The 25,495-nt window shown below is 37.8% G+C and overlaps 1 protein-coding gene and 1 long non-coding RNA gene across 5 annotated transcripts in view; both read left to right on the plus strand.

The window, feature by feature from the left end:
• SUCLG2 (succinate-CoA ligase GDP-forming subunit beta) overlaps positions 1-25,495 on the plus strand; it is a 137,554-nt gene that overhangs the window by 27,873 nt on the left and 84,186 nt on the right. For all 4 annotated transcript variants that reach the window (XR_010373297.1, XM_064453506.1, XM_064453507.1 and 1 more), the window contains one exon: positions 2,917-3,058. Coding sequence is in view for 3 of the 4 variants with exons in the window: in XM_064453506.1 (XP_064309576.1) it covers positions 2,917-3,058 (142 nt within the window). In the remaining variant the exon portion in view is untranslated. The remainder of the gene's footprint in view (positions 1-2,916; positions 3,059-25,495) is intronic.
• On the plus strand, positions 15,516-20,931 carry LOC135313797 (uncharacterized). Its single transcript, XR_010373298.1, has 2 exons — positions 15,516-15,970; positions 19,037-20,931. It is a non-coding gene; the product is annotated as an uncharacterized LOC135313797 (long non-coding RNA).

The following is a 25,495-nucleotide window of genomic DNA, read 5'->3' on the forward strand; positions in this document are numbered from 1 at the left end:
CCTCTGGAGCTCACCCCGTCCCACCCCCTGCGTGAGCAGGCACACCCAGAGCAGGGGCACAGGGCCGCGTCCAGGCGGGGTGTGAATGTCTCCAGGGAAGGGACCCCACAGCCTCTCTGGGCAGCCTGTGCCCCTGCTCTGGCACCCGCACAGCAAAGGAGTTTTTTCTCATATTTAAGTGCAACTTGCTGTGTTCCAACCTGTGCCCGTTGCCCCTTGGCCTGTCGTTGCGCATGACTGAAAAGAGTCTGGCCCCATCCTCCTGACACCTGCCCTTCAGGTCTTGCAAGCATTGATGAGATCCCCCCTCAGCCTTCTCCAGGCTGAACAGACCCAGGTCTCTCAGCCTTTCCTCATAAGGGAGATGCTTCAGGTCCCTGATCATCTTGGTAGCTCTCCGCTGGACTTGCTCCAGCAGTTCCCTGTCCTTCTTGAACTGGGAGGCCCAAAACTGGACACAGTACTCCAGATGTGGCCTCACTAGGACAGAATAGAGGGGTTTGTCCAGGTCACTGATGAATATATTGAACAGCACTGGACCCAGCACAGACCCCTTGGGTCATGGGCCTCCAGCCAGACTCTGCCCCGTTGATCACAACCCTCTGAGTTCTGTTGTTGAGCCAGTTCTCTGTCCATCTCAGAGAAATGCCTTTGTAGATGTTCTCCTGTTTTATCTCCAGGCGTTGAGGAGAGATTGGACACATCGGATACAACTTCTAACTGCAGCAGAGTGACTGTAAGCCAGTTAGTAGGATGGAGATGATGTGTACTGGTTTTCCTTCCTTCCTCCTCTCCCTCCCTTTACAAATGTGGTTGGCCTGTGATCGCTGCTAGGATGTTCTTTCTTTTGCTGCTGCTTACCACTGAAAGGTGGGCCTTTGGAAATGTATTTTAGTCTTAAGATAGTGATCAAATAACATGTTAGTAGACTCCTGGCTGCCTGTGCAGATTCTGGTGGTGCTTCTCTTCAGTGTGCGTGTGTGTGTATTCTTATGGATTATATGAATGTATCAATAATGATGTATTCTGAAGTCCTCATAATGATGATGATGATGATATTGTTATTATGAGGTAGGGTTTAGGGAGAAAATGAAAAGAGAATGTTAATGATTGTCAGGGTTAAAACTGGTATTTTTTCCAGTCACATTAAAAGTTCTTCTATAGCTTGATAGAAGCTATAAACCTGTGGCATCAGCTTTTGGTTGAAATTCTCTGGCCTTTTTTTAATGAGGCTAGAATTGACCCTCAGGGTCCCTCTTGTCTCTTAGTGTTAAGCCCTTTGTGGAAATGATCATGAAGTGATAGGTGTTAGAGCCTAAGAGAGATCATATAATAGGAAAACGAATTAAATGACCCTACGTTTGAAGGCATTGCATAAAAGTAATAACATCGCCTCTGAATAACATGGAGGAATATAAAACATACTGAGGTGCTTGTGTGATGCTTAGAATCAGAGATAGCCATAGAGCATACAGACAACATGTCCTTTTATTCTTCTAAAATATGTTAACCAGGTTATGGTTAAAAGAATTTTAAATGTGTCATTCTGAGCTATTTGTAACTGTTTAAGTTCTGTGGGAGTCACTGTTACAGAAAACATGTGGTTATATACTGTAAAAGATGGATCTTTTCTTTATGCATCAATCTTTTGTGCTGTGTTTCAAAGCAAGTAGGAACAGATGGAGGTTTGTTTTTGATACAATGCAGCATATAAAATTCCAGTATCGTGAAAAGGGTATGTATTATTGAAAGACTTTAGCATGGAGATTTTTTGTTTTCGGTATGAAGTTGCATTAGGATAATATTTTTTTATCATGCTGTTAGAGATCAAAGTATTGGTATAGTAAATAATCCTCTTTGCCTAACATATCTAAATATATAGTGCTAGCTTGCATGCTGTGCTCCTTACTTCAGGAGGAACCAAGAATTGATTGTGGGCTGTCTGCCAGTAGAACAACAGTTTGTCTCTCCATGTGGGAAGAGCATCTTTTGCTGGCACAAAATGGGATTATACCATTGCCAGGAGTCAGTGCCACCTTTGCCATTATACCATCGCCAGGAGTCAGTGACAGCTCCTTGGTTATTGCTTTTGTCTGTAAAAATTTATCCTGCATGGAGAATGTGTTCTTTCTTAAAATCATTCAGTAATGTTTACTGCCAAGACAAGCAAATGTGATATCTTCATGTATGTAAGGTTGCTGTACCTTTGCATCCATGAGATAGACATGCACACGCAAGCATCTAAACAGCCATGTTGAGAATAGAAGGTAAATTCTTCTCCAGCTGTTGTTGTCCTTGCACGGCTGACATGGTTGTGCTAGCATCCTCAGCAAAATATCTTCAGAATTGCAACCAACTAAGCATAGATAACAGACCACTGAAAATACATTTATTAGTATGCAGTTTCCTACAAGATGATGCCAATTCCAATTCCATTTCAGTTGTTTTTCTTCTCAGATATGCTGCAGTAAATGCATAGAATCAGAAATAATTTTATAGGGAAGAATTATATAAAATTTATTGTAAATATGGATATTTAATATGAAACAATGAATTAGGTAACAGTCTGTTAATAATTTTATAGCACAGGATAACGTAAAGACATAAATAGACTTTAGAGTTCAAGCCAAGTTTGCCAATCTGCATTGATATTAAATGCAAGCCATTTTGTCTAGCCAAGATCCCCCAGTGAGCCTTGTGTAGCTTTTAAAAAATATCCGTAGCTTTCAGAGTACTTTGGATGCACAAATGTTAAGAAAAGGCACTTAGGTAAATCAATACGTATTTTGCCTTTTCTCTGAAACAGTGTTGTTTAACTGCTGGTTTGAGATAACCATAAGGCTGAAGAGCTCAGCTGGCTGTCTCATGAACTGTTCTTAATGAGCATTATGTTATTTTCCCCTTTCGTTTTTCTAGGCTGTTCAATTAACCCCTAGACGATGGCTGAACCTGCAGGAGTACCAAAGCAAGAAACTAATGGCAGACCACGGGGTTACAGTTCAGAGATTCTTTGTAGCTGATTCTGCAAATGATGCCCTGGAGGCTGCTCAGAGACTAAGTAAGTTGACTGATAATGGGAGGAATCTGCTTCACCGGATAGCAGTCTGGAAAATAAATTGCTTCCTAATAAGTTGTACGCAATCTTCAAATTGATGCTTATTGAAAAGGTTTGATATATTATCGAGATGATAAATATATGCTTAATTTCATATGTGAATAACAGTTTAACAGCAATATCTCTTCAGAACTTTATTTCTAAAATGTTTTATATGCAGCATGTAACGTGAAGTGTTTAATTAACATTATTTATGTAACTTTGAATAATTCAGAATAGCATCATGAATGGTTGCTGAGGAAAATTATTTGATGTTGTATACTTGAGATAATTTAAGGAACTGGAGTAAATGAATGTGTGTAAAAAGTTATTTTTAAACAAAAATTTGCCCTATTAAAAAACAAAGAAAGAAAAAGGTTGTGGACTCTCCATTTTAAAAGATATTCAGAACCCAGTTGGACACAGTTTGTTTTAGCTGACCCTGCTTTGAGCTGGTGGGTTGGACAAGACGATCTCCAGAGAGATCCTTGCAACCTCAACTGTTCTATGATTCTGTGAAGAAATATGTACAAGAGGATTATGTATATTTGTTCACATGTATGTTTGTCCATATGGAGAGAAAAGGTGAGTTGAGTTACCTGCTGTCACAAAAGGACTTGACAGTGGTCGGGAGACAAAACTGTGCTTCTGGAACTTCATTTTGGTTCTGTGACAATGTCCTCATTTCAGTGTGGTGAACATCAGATGATAATGTGGGTCAGAAATGGAGTTATGTAATACCTTTTCTCTCAAAAGGAAACGTGTTCAAGTACGTTTGTCACCCAATTCTAAGTCTGAAAGTTTTTTACTTTTTAAAGTCAATAGTAGTTTGCATAGTTTTCCTCTTTTCATTTAGCTTTTGTTAATATATCATACATTCAGAATGCCAGAGGACAGACATTATTGTAGTCTAATTGTGTAGTAACAGGAAGGATTTTGTTTTATGTTTTACGTAATGCACAAGTCAGTTTAATGCATTTAGGTTTTGCACACTGGAAAGCGAATTAACACAACTCATTCATATCAAAGATCTCATCAGACCTCAAGTAGTTGAGTAAGATTAGCATAATACCTTGCTAAATTTCTGTAACTTAAGGTAATCAGAACCTTCCTGTGACCACCAGTATATTTGAAAATATATTTGAAACAAAAGCATTAAATGCAACTGTTGTGGTCATCTGGCAGTAGAAAATGAAAAATGCTGACACAAAGCAAAGCTCATAAAATTGGAGGGTTTCCTCATATCTGAATGTCTGAGAAAATGAAGAAGTGCTAACTGAAGCTGTGGCAGGTTTCCACAGATCTTAGAGCACTTAAACTCACCTCTTCATGATTGAACTCATAAATGGATCGGTCTATCCAATAACTATTACTATTCTCGATCTCTGTAACTATTTGGAGAAATAAATTACTCCATTAAAGGCAGTGAACCTCTTCTGTTTTATGATGCCAGATTTATTTAAAATAACCTCTGTAGCTTGCTTGCTTGCTTTGCAAATCACAGAAATATTGGTCTATAAAAAAACCTGTTGAAATTTAAATAATCAAAAGTAAAAGCTAAAGACAAAAATTATTTGCTAATCAAACTTTATCAGGTAATTTTAAGTATTTTAACTGGGTTGGCTTGTTAACACTTCAAAAATAATAAAAATAATTTAAAAAAATTCTTCATTTTATGTAATTGCATTCAACCGTGCTGCTTTACTGGGCATTAAAGAATAGTGGTTTATAGTGTGGAAGCTATTTCATGTTGAAATGATTGATGCTCCATTGATCCTCTAAATAATTAACAACCTCCTCGTAATCGTTCTGTAGTGCGGTGTCATTGTACTTCCCACACACACTTCAAAAACTAACATCAGGAACACAAGTTTTGCAACTGTGGGCATTGGTGTTCCAAGATTTCATCAGATTTATCTTATTTATGATCCTTCAGACTAGTAGTATCTCTGTCATTCAGGTTTATCTGTACAATTTGTTATGGGCTGCCGTCTTGTGAATATGCAACCATATAAAAAGTTATGGGTGAAACAAAAAAACTTCAGCCTACAGGAGGCAAAAAAAAATCCAAAATAAAATAACCAGTGGAGGCATATTTGGGATGTTCTTGATAGACAGACAGGTGTTCTGCAGTAAAAGATAGTGAAAGGAGAGGCTGATCACCCCTGCCAAGTGCTGCTCAAAATTCTGGTGGTTTAGATACAGCACGCCACATTGCAGCTGTCCTGAACTTTAGCTTGTACAAACAAGAAAGGATGTTTGCTGATGTATTTTTAAGATAAAAACCTAATAAAGTTATCAAAACTTGAGGGTGAAAGGTTCAGTATTTTTCTTGTGAAAGGAGATTCTTCCTATAGACCTGTCATCATGAATATAGAAGAAAATTATTTTCCTTTATAATCTTACCGCATTACATCACTCACACGGGTCTCTGGGTGTGTGTGACAAAGGGGTACATTTAAAGGGGTAGAAATTCCTGACGTGGAAGTCTTTACAAAGTGTGGCATTCACAAAATAATTTCACAGTTCCAGTAAATGCTACAGGCTTGGCAGAGCTGTCTGTACTGCCGCAGTGCCTGTGGTCACCGATTTTGCCATTGCTGGATTTTCTGTGGATGCAATGGAGAGAGATGGCATTAGGTCATTTTGGCTGCTGTCTTCACTTGTCAGGAAGGTGTTAACACATGTGTTCTTGAAAGGGTTCGCCCTTATCCAGTATCAGCAGTTTTGTGATACTTTGCTCATTTCCTCTGTTGCGCTCTCTATTTTTATTAATATGTACACTGTATTCACTGAATATTAATTTTCTCAGAATGATTTTCAAAACTTACCAAAAGCACAAAAGGCAGTCTACAAGGAATTTTTAATGGAATTAAAGGATTGGGTTTTTTTCTTCTAAGATAAGAATGGCAGATGTGAAGAAAATTAAAATTACATCACTAATATTGGCTTCAAAAGAAGTTGTACGCAGTAAGGAATGCAGAATTAGGCCCCAAGGAATTCATTGCTTTTTACGTGCTAAGCAATTTTCAGGTGTAACTCCTGTAGAGAAGGCGATATTTACAGAATACCAAGACATGCAGTCATGAACAGTTTTGTGTTTCATGTTAAAATTCCTAGGTTTTCAAGAGAGGAAAGAAAGACGTTTTGCTACAACAGTATGGCGTTGCTTGATCTGCCATCCGAAGAAAAACAACCTGTAAACCAGTTCTTACAGTTCTAGTGCAGCTATTTAACAGAACAACGTGAAATACTTAGCTCCCAAGTTTTTTGTCTGAAACGTGAGATTGTCTGGCTGTTCCGGCATGAACTCACAAGTCTTCTGATCTGATTCTCATGTAATGCAGTGGCACAATAAGGGATTGTTTAGCCAGGTGAAGGCATTTCATTTCTTCCTATTTCTTTTCCTCATACTGTAGTACTGATATAAGGAAAAAAATTCCTTATTTATGCATACATAAACCCAGACTATTAGGGTGTGCACATTTTCATCGCTTGTACTGGGCAGATGCACTGAGCATCACCTCAGGGTCCATCATTTTCTCCAGCCTTCCCCACCAGAGGCCCTGAAGTCTGCTTCAGCTCGTCCACTGTTCTTTGTTCCGCCTGATGGAGGAGTTAAGGGAACCATCATTTTAAACTAGTAGGTGGACAAAGCTGAGAGGGATTATAATTACGCTGGAGGGTGTTACTATGTACTGTCAATTGGCTGTCTGAATCAGTAGAGAACTTACAGAGGTGATTGAAAAGGCTGACAGTCCTAAATGGATGTTGGAAGCTTGGCATGTGTTTCTTTTTCTGATTTTTAACAAAAGCTGTTGCCCATTGCCACTTAGAGTATTTCATTACATTTAGGAATCAGTCAGGTGCAGTGTTCACACTCTATCACGGAGAAATGCAATTGAATGGAGTGCAAGGCTTTTATTCACTCTTCTTTAAAAAAATCATATAACAAAATATAGTCTCTGCATATCCTATTTCTATTGCGTTATGCATGAGGGAACTCATAAAATTCAGCTTTGGGCTAAAGGCATGCTTTTTATATCAGGCTGAAGAGGTAAACATGTATTGTATAAAAAACAGAAGAGGTTTGTTGAAGCCTCTTTCCGTGAGGTCATTTACCTGTCACCTATTATTCACCATTTTTTTGAGTATTGGAAGAGTTGTCAGTCATATGGTCACTGGTCTCCTTCCTATCTCAGCCTGCTGGTTTTTTGTTTGTGTGTTGCCCCCCCCCCGATTATGTTTAATTTAGATGGAAGGCTGCAATTTTAGATGTTGGTTTAGATTCCGTATCTGAAAGTTCATCTCTCCAATACAAGTAGGGAAAACCACTTGAAAGCAACATATGTTTAGAAGGGATCAAAAATTGATTTTATCTTGGTAATGCCCTTTTTTGTATAGATTATGAAGAAATTGTTGGTGATAATGCTGTCTCCATTTAATCTAAGCTTTTATGTTAGGAAAAATGAAGACGATCCTTGAACCTAACATTTCTGAGGAGATTAGAAATATGAATGCAGGTTCTTTTTTATTATACCAGGAGGAGCGTTTCTATGGGTATCCTGTACTCACCAGCTCTTTCTTGTTAAAGTTATCTTTAAGTATCTTAATTTACTCCTCAATCTTTGAGTTTGTTGGCTACTTAGCTGATCTTTTTTTACTGTCATCGTGTGCTTTGCTTACATGATTTAATTCCCTTTCTTCTTCTCTCCATCAGGATAGGCAGGAGAGGAATTGCCTCCTCCAGCATTTCTGTGATTTCCATATTTCTTTCCATTGTATAGTTCACTGTGTAGTAATAATTTCTGACCTCTGCATAACGAGTTATTTCTCAAAAACACCTGTGTACTTAGTGGTTATAACTAGTTATTTTTTAAAGTCCCTTGGGTTGTGCTTCTCTGCATATGTTGAAAAATCGCACGTTGCTGAAATAGTGTTCCATGGAGCTGTATGCAAAGAACTTGCTTGCTGTTAAGGAACAGCTCTCCCATAAGTCCTCTTATTTTCTCTGACAGCTTTTGTTAAAGTTCTTTATACTTAAATTATGGCTTTCTGAAACTATCCTTTCAGGCAAAATAATGCTATAAGTTATTGACTAATACGATTCTATTCTCAAATGGGTAAGTATTTAGAAAACAACCTTTTAAATTTAATAGAAAACTAGTGGTGGATGAGCTGCCTTTGGATCATGATCAGCATTATTGAGCGTGAGTATTTCTCTATTCTATTCAGCAGGTTTTCAGTTAATGGATTTTTGCGTTGTCTGAGTGGTGAAATTTAAGACTGGAGGGAATCTGCATTTTCCTGCAAATTCTCAATAATAGGAGATACCTGTTAATACTCTGTAACTCCCAGTCTTTATAAGCACCTCTTGAATGCATCCTTTTCAGAGCTTCACAAAATTTGCCGCTGTCTGAGGTTTTAATCTTTCCGTCCCTTGCCCAACTTCCTATTCTTTCTTAGAGCCCCTTCCTCATTCTGTCCATTTTCTCTTGTTTCTTCCTAATGCCATCTTCCACCTTATGAGTTGCGATTGAGAAAAGCGTCTTCCTTTTTTGTGCCACACACTTGTTTGTATCTTACCCTACTTACCTCAAATATTTAGCGGTTGTGTACTGCTAGAAGCCACTGTGTTTGTGTCCATACTTTTTTTTTTGCTTGCTGAAGTGCTTTGCTTAGACCACCATTTACTTGACATAGCAGTCATAGAAATTAATGGTTCTGTGTATGATCAGAAAACATGACTGCTAACAGTTTGAATAATAATTCAAATAATTTTTCTATATTTGTCCACTTTGAAATGGTTTGATTTTTAGAAATGTTTTCCAAATTTAATTGTCATGCCAACAGTTTTAAAGATCTCCCTCATGTCTGAAAGTGGTGAAAATAACAAATCAGAGTAAAAGTTATGAAGGCACTGCCTTGCATGTTACTGTTACTAAAATATTTTTTTGGGAGAGGCTTAATAATCAATGTGTCAGTGATCCAATTTATTTACCCCATCTACTAGGCAAAAAAAATCAGTCATAGAAAATCAGAGGAGTTAGGAAAGGTGTTAAAGGGTTGTGTTCACTGGTACTTCCTTTACTAAGGATTTCGTTAGAAAGTCGTGGTGAATTTGCTGTGATGCAGCTATAGTGCAAAGCTGGAGTATAGCACTTACTCGACAGTAGCTCTTTTTATGGACATACTTCATTTGCTCTCATAGTGCTTTTAGGTGCTTTAACTTCATCTGTCTTGGAAGGTAAATCACACAAAGGGGCAATTAAGATGGAATGAGGGTTTCCATTTGAGGATTTCATACACAATGGCTGCTCGCACTGCTGTGTAGCAGGACCTTTCTCCCCAGACATGAGCCCTAAAATACTACTGCTTTCTGCTCTTTGTGTATGTGTTTTGGTTGGGTCTGCATCTTGAAACTCCTGCTTGTTCTCCCTTTCCCTTGCTCCCCTCCTTCCTCTGGCTTTAATGCAAAGAAACTTTATTTCACAGAAGCTGCTGAGAAGTGGCAAATCTTTAAGCACAGCAGTATTTAAGCAGTGCATTCTCCTTGGTAAACCCTGCGAGGGGTGTCTCGCGTAGTTTTATTGCATGCCTCGGTCCTCTTCTTCAGCTCAGCAATGTTTTTTCACGTAAGCCCTTGGCACCTGTGTGAAAAACGGGCAGCTGTCTAACAGCACGCGCATTCGTTGGTAATGGCCGCATGTGTTGCATCCTGCATGCCAGAAAAACAGGCAGAAAAACTTCCAGCTTGCCTAACTGTGATTTTGAGTTTCATTCTTTTTGAAACAAAATTAATAAAAGATTGTGTCAAAGCTTACCACTGGGTATTGTGTTGTTTCAAGCTGAGCCTTCCTGTTCCAAGTTAAATTACAAATTGTTGCTTTTTTAAATATTTTAGATATGGAAATTCTTCGAAGGACCCTCTGTCTCGTGAGGAATTACAGAGATAGTTAATTTCAAATGCATTGTTATGAAAAACAAATCTGTTTTGTTTTTCTTATCTGTTCCCTTTGGTAGAAAATTACATGCTGAGTGTGAGTCAGTAAATGCAAGCTTGAGACTGCTTACAATAGTAGGGTATTTTATAACCATTCTTCGTCACCAAATGTCTTCATATTCAATAGATTTATAGTAATATGAGTAATGGCTAGGGGGCTAACAAATCAAAATCTCATTTCAGATGTTTGACACTAATGTTGTGCTGACTTATTGTTCTCTGGGTTGGATTTCTGATCAAATTACCAAAATGACTACTTGGAAATAATGACACAAAGTAACAAATACTCTAGAAACGGGGTGCTGAATTTTGTATTTAATGTGTGCCAGAGAAAGGGGTCATTTACAAATTTCAGTTGTGTTAAATATATTAGTGGATGTTTGTTTATAAAAGGAGGAGGTGACAGAAGCCATAGCTCTTGACTCCGGAATTTTAACAGGTGGTAAAAAATGCAACATTTCACAAGGAAGGCACAAGATGACTGCTGGTATTTATTCCAGACCTGTCACATCATATTTTATGGTTCTTTAAGGTAGGTTTGCAGCTGCAAAACAATAACCAGATGCGTAATTGAGAAGCAGCTGCATGAAATTTTCATTTTTTTATACATAAAATCAGAACCATTAGACACGCTTTATGTATAAGGTAGGAAACACTAAACATTGTTTTCTCTGCAGTACTAGCAGCTGTGTAAAGAGAGAAATCACACCTACGCTCTCTAGATGCCCATCTGCCTCTAAATATTTGGGGGCCGATTACTGAACCGAATTTCTTTCTTTGTTTTTTTTTTCTGGTTTTCCGTGTTTGTTACTCTGGCTTGCATTGGAATGACTGTGATAAAGCATTTGCTTTGGTTTTAATTTGTAAAACCCTGTTGTAAAACTCGACCTGTGACACTAAATAGTCTTTTTTTTTGTTATTATTTATTTTCCAAATCACCTGTATTTATAGCTGCTGTTTTTATCTGAATGCTACAGTGTATCCCCTTCTGGGGATGTCAGTTCCTGGTTGAAGATAAATGAGTTGTGCTGGGTTTTGGTTGGTTGGTTTGGTTTTTTGTGGTTTTTTTTTGAGGTGGTTTTTTTTTTAGCATTCTGCCATCACTGCGAGTGTTTGAAGGCAGAACTGAATCCAAATTTATCATTGGATATAAACTACAGCACTGTTGAAAGAAATACCAGCTTGTTTGAACAGTCTTTTAGTTGGTACTTGTATTTTAACAAAGTGTATGGGACAAGGTATGAAGTAATGGTTATTGTCCAGAAGCCATGTGGTGCTTTCACTTGAGAATTCTTCCCTTATTTCCTGTGAAGCCTGATGTATTTATTTATTTAGAAGAAATGTATGTGTTGATAGTTACTACAGCTTAGCACATTTTTTTTGTAACAAATACTGCAAATATTATGGGTTTAACTTCTGGTGGAAAAGATCAGACTCTCAGCTGGCAGTCTGTAGTTTTTACTCCCTGGGCCTCATTACTGTGGCTGGATTGAGGTGTGACTGTGATCAGAAGAATTGCACTTCTTTTCTTTACATGCTATAAACCCTCCGCAGGAGACGTGGTTTAGGTATTATTTTGAAATAGCGTTTTTTAGTTAGAAACCTGAAATGAGGTAACAAAGCTTCTGAGCTTGATGGGTCTGCGCTGTGTAGTGGTGCATCTTCTATGTGATCAGTCTGTCAGTACGTGATGCCTTGTATAAGGGTGTCAAAAAACGTAATTGACAAGTCTCTAAAATGTGGGGTGTGTGGTTCTTTTTTTAAAACTTTTTAATGGGAGTACTAGTAGCAAAATCATGTTGAATTGAAATAATAGAAAATATAAGAACAGAGTGATGTCGGTCTAGAGGATAGTTTATAATTAGCCCCTTTTGGTAGGGTCTCTGAGGTCCCGCTAGCAAAACTCTTTCATATGATCAGTAGTTTGGTAGTAATTTCTTCGAAGAAATATATAATCTGTTCTCTCTTCCATACAGTGGGCATTTTTATACTTGATGTTATTTGAGGCTGCAGTTTTATCTGCAAAGGGGACAAATATGACATTAGCTGTGGTTACTGCCTTGTTGCTCCGAGGTGTATGGAGAGACCTTTCCTTTTGTAGTCAGGCCCCAGATCACTGGCATGAGAAAGAACAAGAACTGGGCTAGATTTAGAGAGAGGAGAACTGAGAAACTTTACAAACAGTCAAGTTTTGAGTAGTGATACATTCCTTCAAATTAATAGTTAAATTTATGCTGAAAAAAGCAGCTTTTACTCAGGTGCTTTTCTTCAACTGAAGTCTGAATTATTGCTTTATCTTTTACCATTTCTTTGGTAAAGAAATTTACTCTGAGTGATTATGACGACAGTTCTGGTTTTATTGCCCTACTTTGATGCTGTCATAATTTCCCTGGTCTCCTCTAGTGTCTCCCTGTGACGCAGAGTAAAGCAGGAAGGTCCTATCGTTAGATAACCAAGTTCTGTCTATAATTCAATTGAGAAAGTTGCATTTTTTTAAAATCTGTGATTGCTTCTGTTAAATTTGTTATATCTTTTGTCTTTATGGAATAGGTGGTGGTTTAGGATGGACTGTGATTGATGTGTGAGGATATTAGCTTGTACATTTGCTGTAAAAGCACATGGTTTTGAACCAAGCCAGAAATCTCTCACAGCTGGCCTTTCAACTGGTGCAAAGCTCAGAGAATACACAGCATACAGCCTCCAAACCGTGATTCCGATCCCCACTTTTCCTCCCTCAGCCTCCTCCAGTCCATGAAGTAATCTTAACTGGTATTTTGCAAAGGTTAGTATGACTTGCAAGAGCTTGTTTTATCTTTAAAGATGGGAGCAGTTTACAGCTGATATTCTGAGTACATCAGCAGTTGCGAAGTATGATCATAAGAGGCTGTGATTATTATTTTTTTTTTAGTAGATAATCTCTACCTAAAATGGTAGAGCAGTTTTTGAAGCAGAGGATGTTCTGACATTTCGTTAATCTGCTACTTCATGTTTGAGAAAGTGCTGTGAATTTAAAATATGTTTATCTACATTTCTTCAAATATTTGCACTTTAAGAAAAGTAAAATATTTCAACACACTTATGAATATGAAATGTGTCTTTGTAACCCTGCTGGATTCAATTGGGACATAATACCGGACTTCCTGCATCACAGTATATTTTAAATGAGGCTTTAACCCTTGAGAATGTCATCACAAAAAACATTTCGTGAGAATCATGTGCAGGTTAGTTCCAGAAGTTAGCTATGCTCTTATTTTAAGTGATTTTTGTTTTGTTAAGAAAAATCTGAAGTTGACCGTTTTGCCTATATGTGGCATACTCTACCCTGTCCTATGGTTAAAGTCAGCTATTGTTTCTCGCATCATTGTGAAGGAGAACATTTTTCTTGCATCTCTCCTGGGCTTAGTTGGACTGCTCACCTGAGTAAGATAAATAAGGCCAAACTTCAGGCTATAAATCTTAAATATATTTATTGTTCTAAATGCTTAAGAACAGCCATAGGAGTGTTGCAGAAAGAGGAAAGAAAGGCAGCTGTGAAAAGTTTACTGTATGAATAGTTAACAATATGGAGTCACTGGGAAGATTCACTATTACTGCACTGCACTTCCCTCTGCTCCCTGCCAAGTCTTATCCCTCTGTTCCTCCAGTTATTAATCTGTGTATTTTGGTGGTAGCTTTCTTACTGTGTGTGTGTGTTGTGCTCCTCTGAAGATTATTGGCATAACAATCCTGATACTGTGCCTGCTTGTCCAATGCCCCCTCTTGTTCTCATTACTACAGATAAATCCTTTACCTGAGTTTTTGTTTTAGCTCATTAAATGTTCAGTGTGGTTGATTTTCTTATTGGCCTTTCCACATCTTACCGGCATTATAATACAGCTTTTGTTTTGGATATGTTGGGAATAAAAATGGAACAAGAGAGACTTGAGGCTGATTACTGCCAATTTAACTATCTTAGAAAAAAACTATTCTTATAGCATTATTCCATGTACAAATACAGGCTTATGTCTCATGCCACAAAGTAATCTGCCATATAAATATGGTAATTAACATGTGCTATAAATAACTTGCTTATTTTTGTCTTTTGAGTGACATTCCTATTTGAAGTGCATGTGCAGATAGTAGTTACTTAGTTGTTTCTTTGATCTATAAGGAGCTAAGTTAGATGCTTAAAGATGCTTTTGTCCTGGAAAGTTATTTTACAATTTTGAGATAAGATATCATGTATTTTCATATTTCATGTTGTCTGTTTCCAAAATCAGACTCCTGTATCTTTTCAGTTTATTCAGCTTTGTATCTGTTTTTACAATTTTAATGTTATGGGTTCCAATTTATGGCTATTTTTTACCCAGAGCTATTGACCTTTAGTATCCTGTAAATAGCGGTATGTATGCACTTCCACAGACTGCAGTAAGCATTCCTTCAGAAAACTCTAGGCTGAGGAAGAAATTAAATAAACCAGCCAACTTAAATACAAGAAAGAGGTTTTTAAGGGCTACAGTTCAAAGGTAATTTGACAGGAGTTGCATGTCACTGAAGTTATCTATGTGATGTGACACTTGTCAGTTGTGCAGAAAGGGATGCAATTAGTGCAGTTAAGAGCAGGTAGGGCAATGTTAATTATATGTTCTCTTGTCTCTCTAAGAATTATTTTAGCTATGTAGATACTTCTTCTTTCATCTTATTAGGTAAATTTTACCACAAGAGACTTTCTGGGAGTTAACTGTGACCATTATTTACGCAGATGTAATTTATGCTGCCTCAAATATGAGTTCTGAACTTGACCTCAAATCGAGAAGGTTGGAGTGGAAGAGATGGCAGAAGCGTGAACAAAACATCGTGCAAAAATTTTGCCTTTTAAAGAAAAATTGCCCTATTCTATACCTGACACTTCAATCAAATCTGGAACTGTCTTCTGTAGAGTCGAGTAAACTAGTAGTCTACTGTAGCATTCTTTTCAGCAGTTAACCTCTTCTAATTTGTAAACCAAGCAGACACGATTAAGTGACTCTGTGCAAGGTCTGAGAAGTGGGACTTCCGATGTGGTAAAGCAACTCGCTGACCTTAAGTTAAGGAAATATTAACCGGTTCTTAACAGTTGTCAGGATGTCAGAGAGAGCATCTGTTTTTGAGGGTTCATAGGAGGGACCGTTGGGAAGGTGCTTAAGTCATGTATTTGTCATTTAAATAGCAGACTCGCTGAACCTACAAACTCTCGGCTGGACCATGATTATGGAGCTGGTGTACAGATATGATCATCTGCTGCTGACAAATTCAACACAGACTTGAGTTAGTCCTGCCGATCTGAAGCTGAGAAGTTGCTGTATGGCACTGGGCATAAAGAATGCAAATGTCTGAGATGTACTTGCTCCCCTGTTATGTCAGGGGTTCAAAACCCTTAAATCAGCTGCACGTTCTCTTTCTTTGCACAGTTGCTGCTTATTCTAGTTTTACATTTTCAGCCAGAAAGATACCCTTTATACATGAGTAATTGAGAAAGCTGGGAATTCCACAGTTTGATACGACTTCTCACTTATTGTGATGCTTAGACTGTGCAATTTCATTAAAATATGTAGAGTTCAAGTTCCGAGCATAATACCTACCTGCAAAGTCCCCACAGAGCTCATCTTGCAGTAAGCCTAAATGAAAGCTTTGCTGATTTCAACATCATATTGAGATGCATCTTTCCCTGTAAATGCTGACTGCCAAACCAAAAGCTAATGCCTCTGTATTGCTTTTTCACTCATTTTTTCTAGGCTAATTTCATGTCACGAAACCTGGAAAACATGAAGTCTAACTGTAATGTATATAGTTATATCTTTGCTGCTGAGCTAATGATTGGAGGTTGAGATATAAATGCTAAGCTGTTAAAACTGGTGAGTTGGATGTTTGTATTCCTTCAGAGGACTAGAAAAAAAGGTCTGCAGAGGACAGGCTATTGTATGAGGAGGGCAAGTAGGCTTCTAAATAATCAGTTCAGCACTACTAATAATTGAGGCTTGTGCCGTGTGCCTAGTGTATGCAGTGCTCGCTGTATCTTTTAACCAACTAAAAAGTGTCTTATTGGATACCAGAATTTGGTGTCTTATGTATCCTCCCTCCTCTTTGCAAGTTCTAAAGAGGTAATTGTACATCTTAAGGACAAACACGGTTTGTATTCCTTGGATTTAAACTTATTGGTGGTTGGCCTCACTACAGACTGCTAGATGGTAATTATACAGAATTTGGTATGCTATATAGCAAGCTGTTCTGAATAAAATCCTATACGACAAATCAAACATTGAATTGATTCAGATGAAATGCTTGGGCAAAGCTGTGTAAGCCTTTCCAAGTTCACAGAAAAAGAGAGATTAGAAAGACTGGAGCAGTCAAGGGAAGCACTGGAAAGCCTGCAAGGGGATGGAGGTTCTTGTGCTTCTAAGCAGGCATTTGTGAGGGTGTGTGTCCTCAGCTTTCCTGTGAGGTTCAAGAGCAACTCGGCTTTCTTCAAGGACTTAATAAGAATATATGCAGATAACACAGGAAATCTGGAGACAAGGAGTACCAATAGTACCTGTAGGTGTTAGGGAACATTTTTGTTTTCTGCCAATATCACTTTATTCTAAAATGCAAGTTGTGACTACAATTGATGAAATTATTGGAGTCAATAATTTTGGTCACACAGTGGGATAAAATGTGTATTTAATAATAATAATTAGCCTATTAGAGCACACAATATTTTAAATTCAGTGATTAACTCTTATATTCAAATAAGGTGATAGATGGCATTATCAGTGGATGAAAAATGTCTGAGGGGCTCTGACTGCATGGGGAAACTGCAAAACTTCTGAGTTACAGAGTTTATCTTTGAGAATTATGTGAAAGCATGAAATGGAATATAATTTATTTTGTTCTAGAAGTCATGGCTTTCTCTAGTGACTGAAGACTGCTTTTAAAAGATACTATATCTTTAGATAGTCTTCAGTGACATGTGGGCAAATCTCACAGCATGTGAGATTTGCAAAGCTGCTCTCTTGGTTTTACTTACATTTTATTAGTACCGTGTAACAGTGAGTAAAATCAGGAGCTTTTCTACTATCTAGTGCTTCTCACTGTGACCATGTAGCCCTGTAATATGGTATTGCTATTGTTAGCAACAAACCGTAAGCTTTGTACAGTTTGCTGAGGCTCAGGATTGAGGCTTGTCAGACCTCCTCTGTCACTTCTCTTGACCTGCTTGCAACTTTGATTTACTTGGTTTAGTTGTAACAGCATTTTTTCTAATTGACCAGGTATCTGTGGCTAATTTGGTTTTTCTTTTACTTTGTATGATGCCACTGTGGTTTTACAATGAATGTAACGATGCAGTATAGAGAAATATAGACCTTTGAGAAGTGGAGGCATAGGGTGTGGTGTAGCAGAGTACAGGTATGGGGTGATGGGAGACAGAGCACAGGCTTGATGCTGGAGATCTCACAGCAATGAATAACTCACCAATGGTTGGTTAAAGAAATTCAGACCACGAGTAGGATAAAACAGTTCTAACATCAAAGAGAACAAAGAACTGGTATCTAATATCTGTAAAAGGCACTGGATATAGTAAATTGAGATGACCTCAGACCAGTGAAAAGAAGAGCAAATTTTAGAAGTGCATGGATCCTAGAGTGAGGAAGAATGAAAACTGTATTCCTTCCAACAAGGGACTCCAGATGGTGAAGACTTGCTCTAACAGCCAGAGTCCAGAATGAAACTGTGAACCTTAGGACCCAGAACAACACTGGAAGGGATGAGCATAACACCAGGAAAAGGGGTAGAAATTAGGAAATAGTTGTCTGCCAATTTTAACTGCATTATTATTGGACCTTTTTCACATATAGGTATTCTTTCTTATCCTATAATAAGTAAATCTAGAAAATAATGGGTTTTTTACTAGATTGTTAAGGTTGTGGTTATATTTACAGTCTATTCTTGACTTTATACTATCTAAATATGTAGGCTGTGCTCTCTCTTTGCCCATAAGCAAGGTTTTGAGTGTAACATTGCTGGTAGTGTAGGTTTACGCAAATACCTAAGAAGTATGACTACTGCTTCCCTGAAGGTCAGTTTCTGTAACTCTAGAAGGTTTTTGAGGTGTGTGTGCTCCTCTACAGGAGGCCAATATTTGGGATTTTTAAACACATCCCCCCCTTTTTTGTTATGAAACCACAGTCAGTACACTGAAGGCGTTCCCCACTCGAAAATATTTTTTACAAGAACAAAAAGACAGTTTCTTTTGTATATAAAGAAAGAGCTTATTTGTGGGAGAGAAAGATCTTAAATAAAACATTGTCCTTTTCTACTTCAGTTCAACTGGGAAAAATCAATTTTTGCTTCTTCAACTGCAAAGAAAGATCAAAAGGAAAAACTGACAATCTAAACAAAGGGCAAGGTGATATGGGCTGCTTGCACTCCTGTTCCCTGGTGTGCTTCATACAGGCACTTTTCCAAGCAGAATACATTTACAGGAGAATCAGGGTGTTTGTTTTGGTTTTTTTTCCCCCTCTGAATCAATGGTGCTGGGAGTAAGTGACCTGAATATAAAAGTAAAAAGATACTAATTTATATTAATTTTGTGGAGTTCTTTGGTGCTAACAAAGGCAACAGTTCTCAGATATGTCATGTTCCTTGTTGCAGAATACTTAGGTCTTAAAGTATTGTCCTTGGTTTTACTTTTCTAGAGCTGGCCAAATCTGTCAGGTTTTTTTTAAGCATGGTATGTAATGCCAGAGAAAAAATATTCAGTCCCATGTATGGTTAGAGTACTTTTATTCTTGCTTAAATGCCTTGCAGGATACATATTTGAATCTTCATATAAAAACTAATTTCAGTCACTGTGGAGGGAAACTTTATGGAGATTGGCTTTTCTGCTTTATATTGAAACATATTTTTACCTTTAATAAATAAAACGTGATTTATTCTTATAGGCTCATATTTACAAGAGGAGGAGATTAAAGTGTCAGCAGGAAAAACAGAAGGGAGGAGTGTGAAAACTTGCTTTAAAACACACAAACAAAAACCCACCCAACTGAAAAAGAACTCGGAAGACCTTTTATGAAGTATATTCATTATCTTCTGCATAAATGTGAAAAGTTGAAAATAATTAGAAAAGTGTGTGACTTCAATGTATTTCCACTTTTTGGAGGGAAACATTGTGTAGGCATCATTTTTGTAACCACACCAAATGTTAATTCAATTGATACTATAAGAAATAAACAGGCTGCTTCTGACTCGAGGTGCATCTTTGCAGGAAAATATTTCTGTATGTTTTGTATCAGTATGTTTGGGTCTTTACCCATGCAGGCAGAATGCATTTACATTTGGGACTCTGTACTTTGGCGTGTCTTGGCATGGTAGAGATGCAAATAAGTGTCTACAGAATGCTCATTTTGAATACAGATGGTCTGAAGTTTCAAAAACAGCAATTGTAGCTGGCAGCTCTGGGATATTTTGGAGACTCTCGTGTTTTCGGGGGGAAGGGTACTCTGCACTGTAGTATTTGAAAAACAGAACCTTTAGCTTCCAAATGATTGTCCAAATGACTAGTGATTTATAAAGTTTAGGTCTATGATTTTTTGATCAGGACTTTCTCAAGCACTGAGAAGCTCCAAGACCACTTCCTTTTAGACCCTAATTTTGGGTGCCTGTGTGCCAGCTTTGCAAGGCTGATGTCAGTATTACATAAGTAACAAAAATCTGGCTGTGTGTTTGATCTACGTAGATTTTGAGCCACTTCAAACTACTTGTCACTTTTTCATTGTGGGGTGAAATCTTGACTTCTGATGGCAAATGGTGTCCTGAATTAGATGAGTGATAAGAAGCCACATAGAAAAATGATGACAGTAGTAGTGAAACGTGCTTGATTTTTCTACCTGTGCTCATTTGCAAGATTTTTCTTTCCTTATCTGTTTGCTTAATTGATTGTGTAACAGGATGGTTCCTGGGAGACATCGACAGAAAACTGCCGACTCTACCCACTCAGTCTGCGATGTCACGGAAGTGGCATTGTGGTACTTTATCACTTCACTTCTTGGACAGGAGAGCAGAAGTTTGCTGTAGCTCTCTGCTGAAAGTAATCCACTCTTAATTTTGTATTTTATTGATGTCCTATTTTTTCTTTCATTAGGCTAGGGCAGTAGAGAGCTGTATGAAGTTCATTGTATGGAGCACACATGACTAATATGGGTGGCCAAGGTCAGAGCCTCAGATGTCTTGTTCTCTCTATCAACACCTTTTCTGTACTGCTGGCTGAAGCTTTCCTCTAGAGCTGCACTGTACAGAGCTATGAAACAACCCACTCCTAGGGGAAATTACTTTATTTCGCAAGATGGTTCAGGTTCAGCACTGATGGTCTTCTCTTGCTGCCAGGTCCCTTGTCCCTCTGCAGTTCTCCTAGGTTACAAGCACATTGACCGTACTTTGCTCTGGGGGTGGTGGACCTTTATGCTTTGTTCTGTCTTCTGGTTTCACCTTTTGGGATACCATACAGGCTGTCTCGAAGGGTGGACTATTTCATTTTACATAGGTCGTTGTTCTGTGACATACTAGGGTTTGGTTTAAATCTGTTTGCCTTCTAATAATGTTCCCTATGCTGAAAACTCAGGAAACTGTTGATATTTCAACTTTGCAGGCTGCAAGTGAGTGGGATCTAACCTCAATTTAATTGCCACTGCTTAAAAATTCCTTTAGCAAATGCAGTCTTGGTTCTGCAAAAGTCAGATGAGGTAATGCCAAAAACGCAGTTTGATGTTAGTCAATTGAAATAAGACATGATTGTAGATGTTCAGTTTCTGATCAGTGGTAATAAAGTAAAAGAAAATTATTGTCTATGTTATCTGATTTCATTTCTCATGTACCCAATATGTTTGGCTTTAAAACTCTAGTCCAGAGGCTGTGCATCCAATTTACTTTGAAGAAGAAAATCTGTTGGTATCAGAACAGCTATGTTTGATGAATTTGAAAAACAGTCTTCCCTTGTGAAACAACAGGAATTTGTATATACAAAGAAGAAAAGAAAAAATAGATTGTGTTTAGAAACAAAAAAAGAAAGTGCCAAAAAAGAAAATAAGGAAGAGTTCAGATTCATATGGGTTTGTTTAGGTCACATGCTAAAGATAATGTTTCTTGGGGGGAAAAATTGGAAAATGGTGAGTATGCTTGATAATTACTTTTATATCCTTAATTTAAATAAAATCAGTGATTGCTCGTAGAAATGTCACTTTGGGATAAATGACTCTACACCAAGACATACAATTTTTGTAGCAGTGTTTTGTCAGTAATTTAGCAGATAAAATGCTCTTTATCAGTATTTGTTTCGGAGTTAAAACATTAATGAGGTTTAAAATGTCATTAGTATACAGAAAGTAACCTTTATCCTCCTTTTAGTTAACATTTGGGTTTTTAAGTGTTAACCATTTTTTATTTTTACCATGGAATTGTTAAAAGTCAACCGCTGGGGCTGTATTTTTCATGCAGGACTGTATTAAGAACCAGAAAGAGTGTTACTGATTCTGGCCTTGTGCTGTAAGCAAACAATACAGAATTTGAATTCTCTTCCCTCTGTCCCCAGCCAGATAACACAGTACAACTCTTAGGAGAGGAGAAAAGTGCGAAGGTGTATATCCAGGGTGAATCAGATCATGAATTCAAGTCTTAAAATTACTTTGTAGGATGCACACTTTCCCATGATTTTATTGAATAGATAGAACTTGAAATATGAAACACCGTTGTTTCTTTGTATAGCCTTATTCAGCTAATTAGTTACAGGCCTCTTAAGAAAAGATCTTAAAAATACTTAAATATATCCTCTGTTAATTGATGAAAATGTGCACTTATGTGTGGTTACTTAGAAAATTATTGTCTTTCAGACTTCATCTATTTTTCTCTAGCAAAATATGGTGGTTTAAATACCCAGAGAGCTTTTAAAAGCAATTCTGAAAGGCAAAATGGACAAATGGTTGCAACTGTCTTTGAGGTAGTGTCTCCTGCTAAATGGTTGTAGCTCTTTTCTTAGGAGGAAGCATCTTTAGAGAGCTGTTTTGCACCCAGGTTGCTGCCAAGTATTTTCTACTGCTGTGTGTCGTGTCCTAACTTGGACTGAATCATGTAGACCATACTGCAGGTTCTTGAAAATCTAAAGCAAATGCCAGCATGAAGTGCCCAATGGAATACCAGGGAAAGAAAAGGCAAGAAGTGGACTGTGTGAGTTGACTCACCCCCTAATGCAGATGTATGCATCGACTGCACCAACTGCGCACTCCCTCTTTCTCTGGATGTAGAGATAAATAAATGTATATGTGTGTTTCCAGGAAGAAAGATCCCAGTGCCAGGGCTTGCTTACTTGTGTCTCCAACAGTGTACCTACAAGATTGATTTAAACGAGATTGACTTTAATACAGAATTTCAGGTATTCATAGTAACAGGAAGATCTACACATCACTCGATAACTGGGAAGCTTTTTACAAAAGGAACACCGCATTTCTTACACTGTGACATACTGTCTAGACATCTATATGGATTTGACATTGCCCCTTTATGACTAAGCAGTAAGATATAGGAGGAACTATGTCTGCCTGGCTTGCTGCAGGTTGGTGAGGTATGTTGGACCTACATACTCATAATATGTTCTGGAAGTGTAGAGGGAGAAGATCGTCCCTGTGGGAAACAATGTTGTTGAGCATTCTGTTTCTTTCAACAGCTGAATTTATAAGGTGTGTGTATATATGTATCTTAATAGTCAGACCTGTGAAGTCATTAGGTGTGTATCCCTCTTGCTAAGCTTTTAGGTTACATTAGAACTACCTGTGTTAGTTACGGCCTTACACAGATTGAATATTTCTATATTTATTTATGCAAACAGCAGTCAAATTGAGCTCTTTCTTTAACAAAGAAGCACAAAAGAGAACAATTTTCCCCCCCTTTTTTTTGTCCCTTCACTCACAATAACTTTTATATTCTGTAATTTAAATCATGCATATTCCATTTTGAGTATGCTGGTAGATCTGCGCATATGTGTGTGTATATAGAAGTAGTACATAGATGTTAGGGGGGAAAAATATTTCAGTGAATATGAATTTGAAAGGATGTTAGATTTTCTTCTCTTTGGCTTATCTTCAGTATAGCCTGAAAATGTCTTCCCACAAAAGATGAATTTGACAAAATCACACTCTTGAGAATTGACAGAGACCATACGGTATTTTTGAATGCAAGGATGCAGGAATTCTTCAGATTTAAAGATAGGTATATTTTGAAAGGGTTGCAGTCTCTGTGACTTTAAAATAGTCCATTGGTGCCTAAGTTCATAATATATTTTCTTTCTAATGCTTTTTGTTTAGCAAAATCTCATGTTAATATTATCCCCAGGAGATGTGCAGAATGTAAGAATAATTTATATTATGAGTGCACGTGTTGATACCTGGCTGTACTAGAGGTGAATATCGCTTTCCAGGTGCCTAAAGCCAGTGCATGCTCTGTATGGCTGGATTCTCATGACAGACAATAAAATACCTCTGCCCATCAGGTCGACTTGCAGCAGTGGGCAGTACTAAAAGCAGTTATCCAAGGTGCTTCTAAGGAAAGTTCTCCCCTTATACATGTTTTATTCCAAAAAAAAAGTCCGATGAGGCAGATAGCCTTGTTATTTCTGCTTTACAATAAGGGACTTTAAGAGTTTATCTAAGTTCAAGTACTCAGGCAGGACTCTCAGATCTAATTGCTCTGTGATCAGCACATACACAAGGCATAATAAAAGTCAGGAAGGAAGAAGGTGGTTGTTAGAGGATCATTTAGACCAGCAGCTTAGGTTTCATTTACTTGGAGTAGAATAGTTTCTCAATTGCAGTTGCATATCTCTGGGGAGTGTGAATTCTTACTTGCTGAAAAATGACAAGGTCCTGTGGTAAGTTGACAGATCCCAGTCCAGTCCCTGACCCATGGACGTGATTTACCTGACTGGCAGAGCTCTGCAGATGCTTATGGCTGGGTAGGAACAAAACTGTTAACAAATCCGTGCAGAAGGTAAAGGTGAAAAGTATCAGAATGGCAATACAAATTGTGCTACACAGATCTTCGTACAAGCTGTCGTTATGAAGTTCCACTTTCAGATGAAAGATCTTAGTTATGATCTTTGAGGCGCACACTGTGATTAATTGTAACATCCAGGGGCTGGCTTGGACCAGAAATGCATGAAAGGGGAAAAGGCCAAGGAACTGTTTGGAGCTTCCCGGACATCTGCAGACATTCCAAAGCTTAATTTCCTTCATGTCATTGCAACCATATGTATTTTTATGGGGTTTTTTTTTAGTGCCTAAAGATTAGAGAATAACTTTTTAATTGTTATTTATGAAGCACCATATGGCACTCTAATTTTGGCTTCTCATGGAGTGAGGAAGATGAAATTAATTGGAAGTCACACTCAGAAATCTATTATTAGGTTAATAGAGCTAACAGCTTGTCCAGTGCCCTCATACAGAGCGTGCTGTAGCTGTATATAATAACAAGCAACTCTCTATAAATCCACAAAGAAAACTAAGGAGCAAAGAGAGGCCGAGACAAGAAGAGCAGCTGCGTACATCAGTGCATGGTCGTGAGCGGTTCAGCTAACAAGCTACTGGTTAAAATCAAGGATACAACATGTATTTTGACAACTGCTTTGCAGTGTGACCTAAACCGTGAATATTTTCTCCTAGGATCATAAATTAAAGGCTTACCTGAGGGGATAAAAGGCTTTTGTCCCATTTTTTACTTTCACCTTCCTTCATAATGCTACGCAAGTGGAAACTTGTTTGGTCCACCCAACTCAGCTGTTGCAAACTTGTGTCTCTCTTGTGGTTTATGTTCAGTGAGTAGAGGTAACAATTTAAACTTTGACTTTTTTTTCTCTTAACCTCTCCTAATATGCAGTGAGTCTTCAGAGCTGAATCTGTAAAGTTTACATTATCTTGCTTCCACCAGTCAAAATTGAAGACTCTTAATACAATGGTGTTAAAAAGAAGAAATCACCAAGATGAAAGACTAAAAATTACCAAGCTATGAAAAGCACAGTGGGACCTTTTTTTTTTCTTCTTATCTGGAACATTCCCTAAATTGCCTTTCTCCAGTGTTTTTGAAAAGTGTCTGCAGATGGTGTGATATTAAGAAAAATGTCACAGAACAAAAAAGAAATCTAGAAAAAATAGCTAAAGGAAGTAATTTTTCTTAGAAGGCTAATTAATATTGGCAGGGATGTATTGTTTGGGACCCATTCGGAATGGTTTTACGTTGAATGTCTTGGCGTACCACATGCATGTGAAGGAATAGTATAGATTGGTTAACTTTATGAAGCTGTAAAAAGAACGTTCAGCTAATAAAGATTTGACACTTGATCTTCTAACCAAAATTGTTTTGTC

This window comes from Phalacrocorax carbo, chromosome 6 (genome assembly GCF_963921805.1).
Source record: "Phalacrocorax carbo chromosome 6, bPhaCar2.1, whole genome shotgun sequence".
NCBI lineage: Eukaryota > Metazoa > Chordata > Aves > Suliformes > Phalacrocoracidae > Phalacrocorax > Phalacrocorax carbo.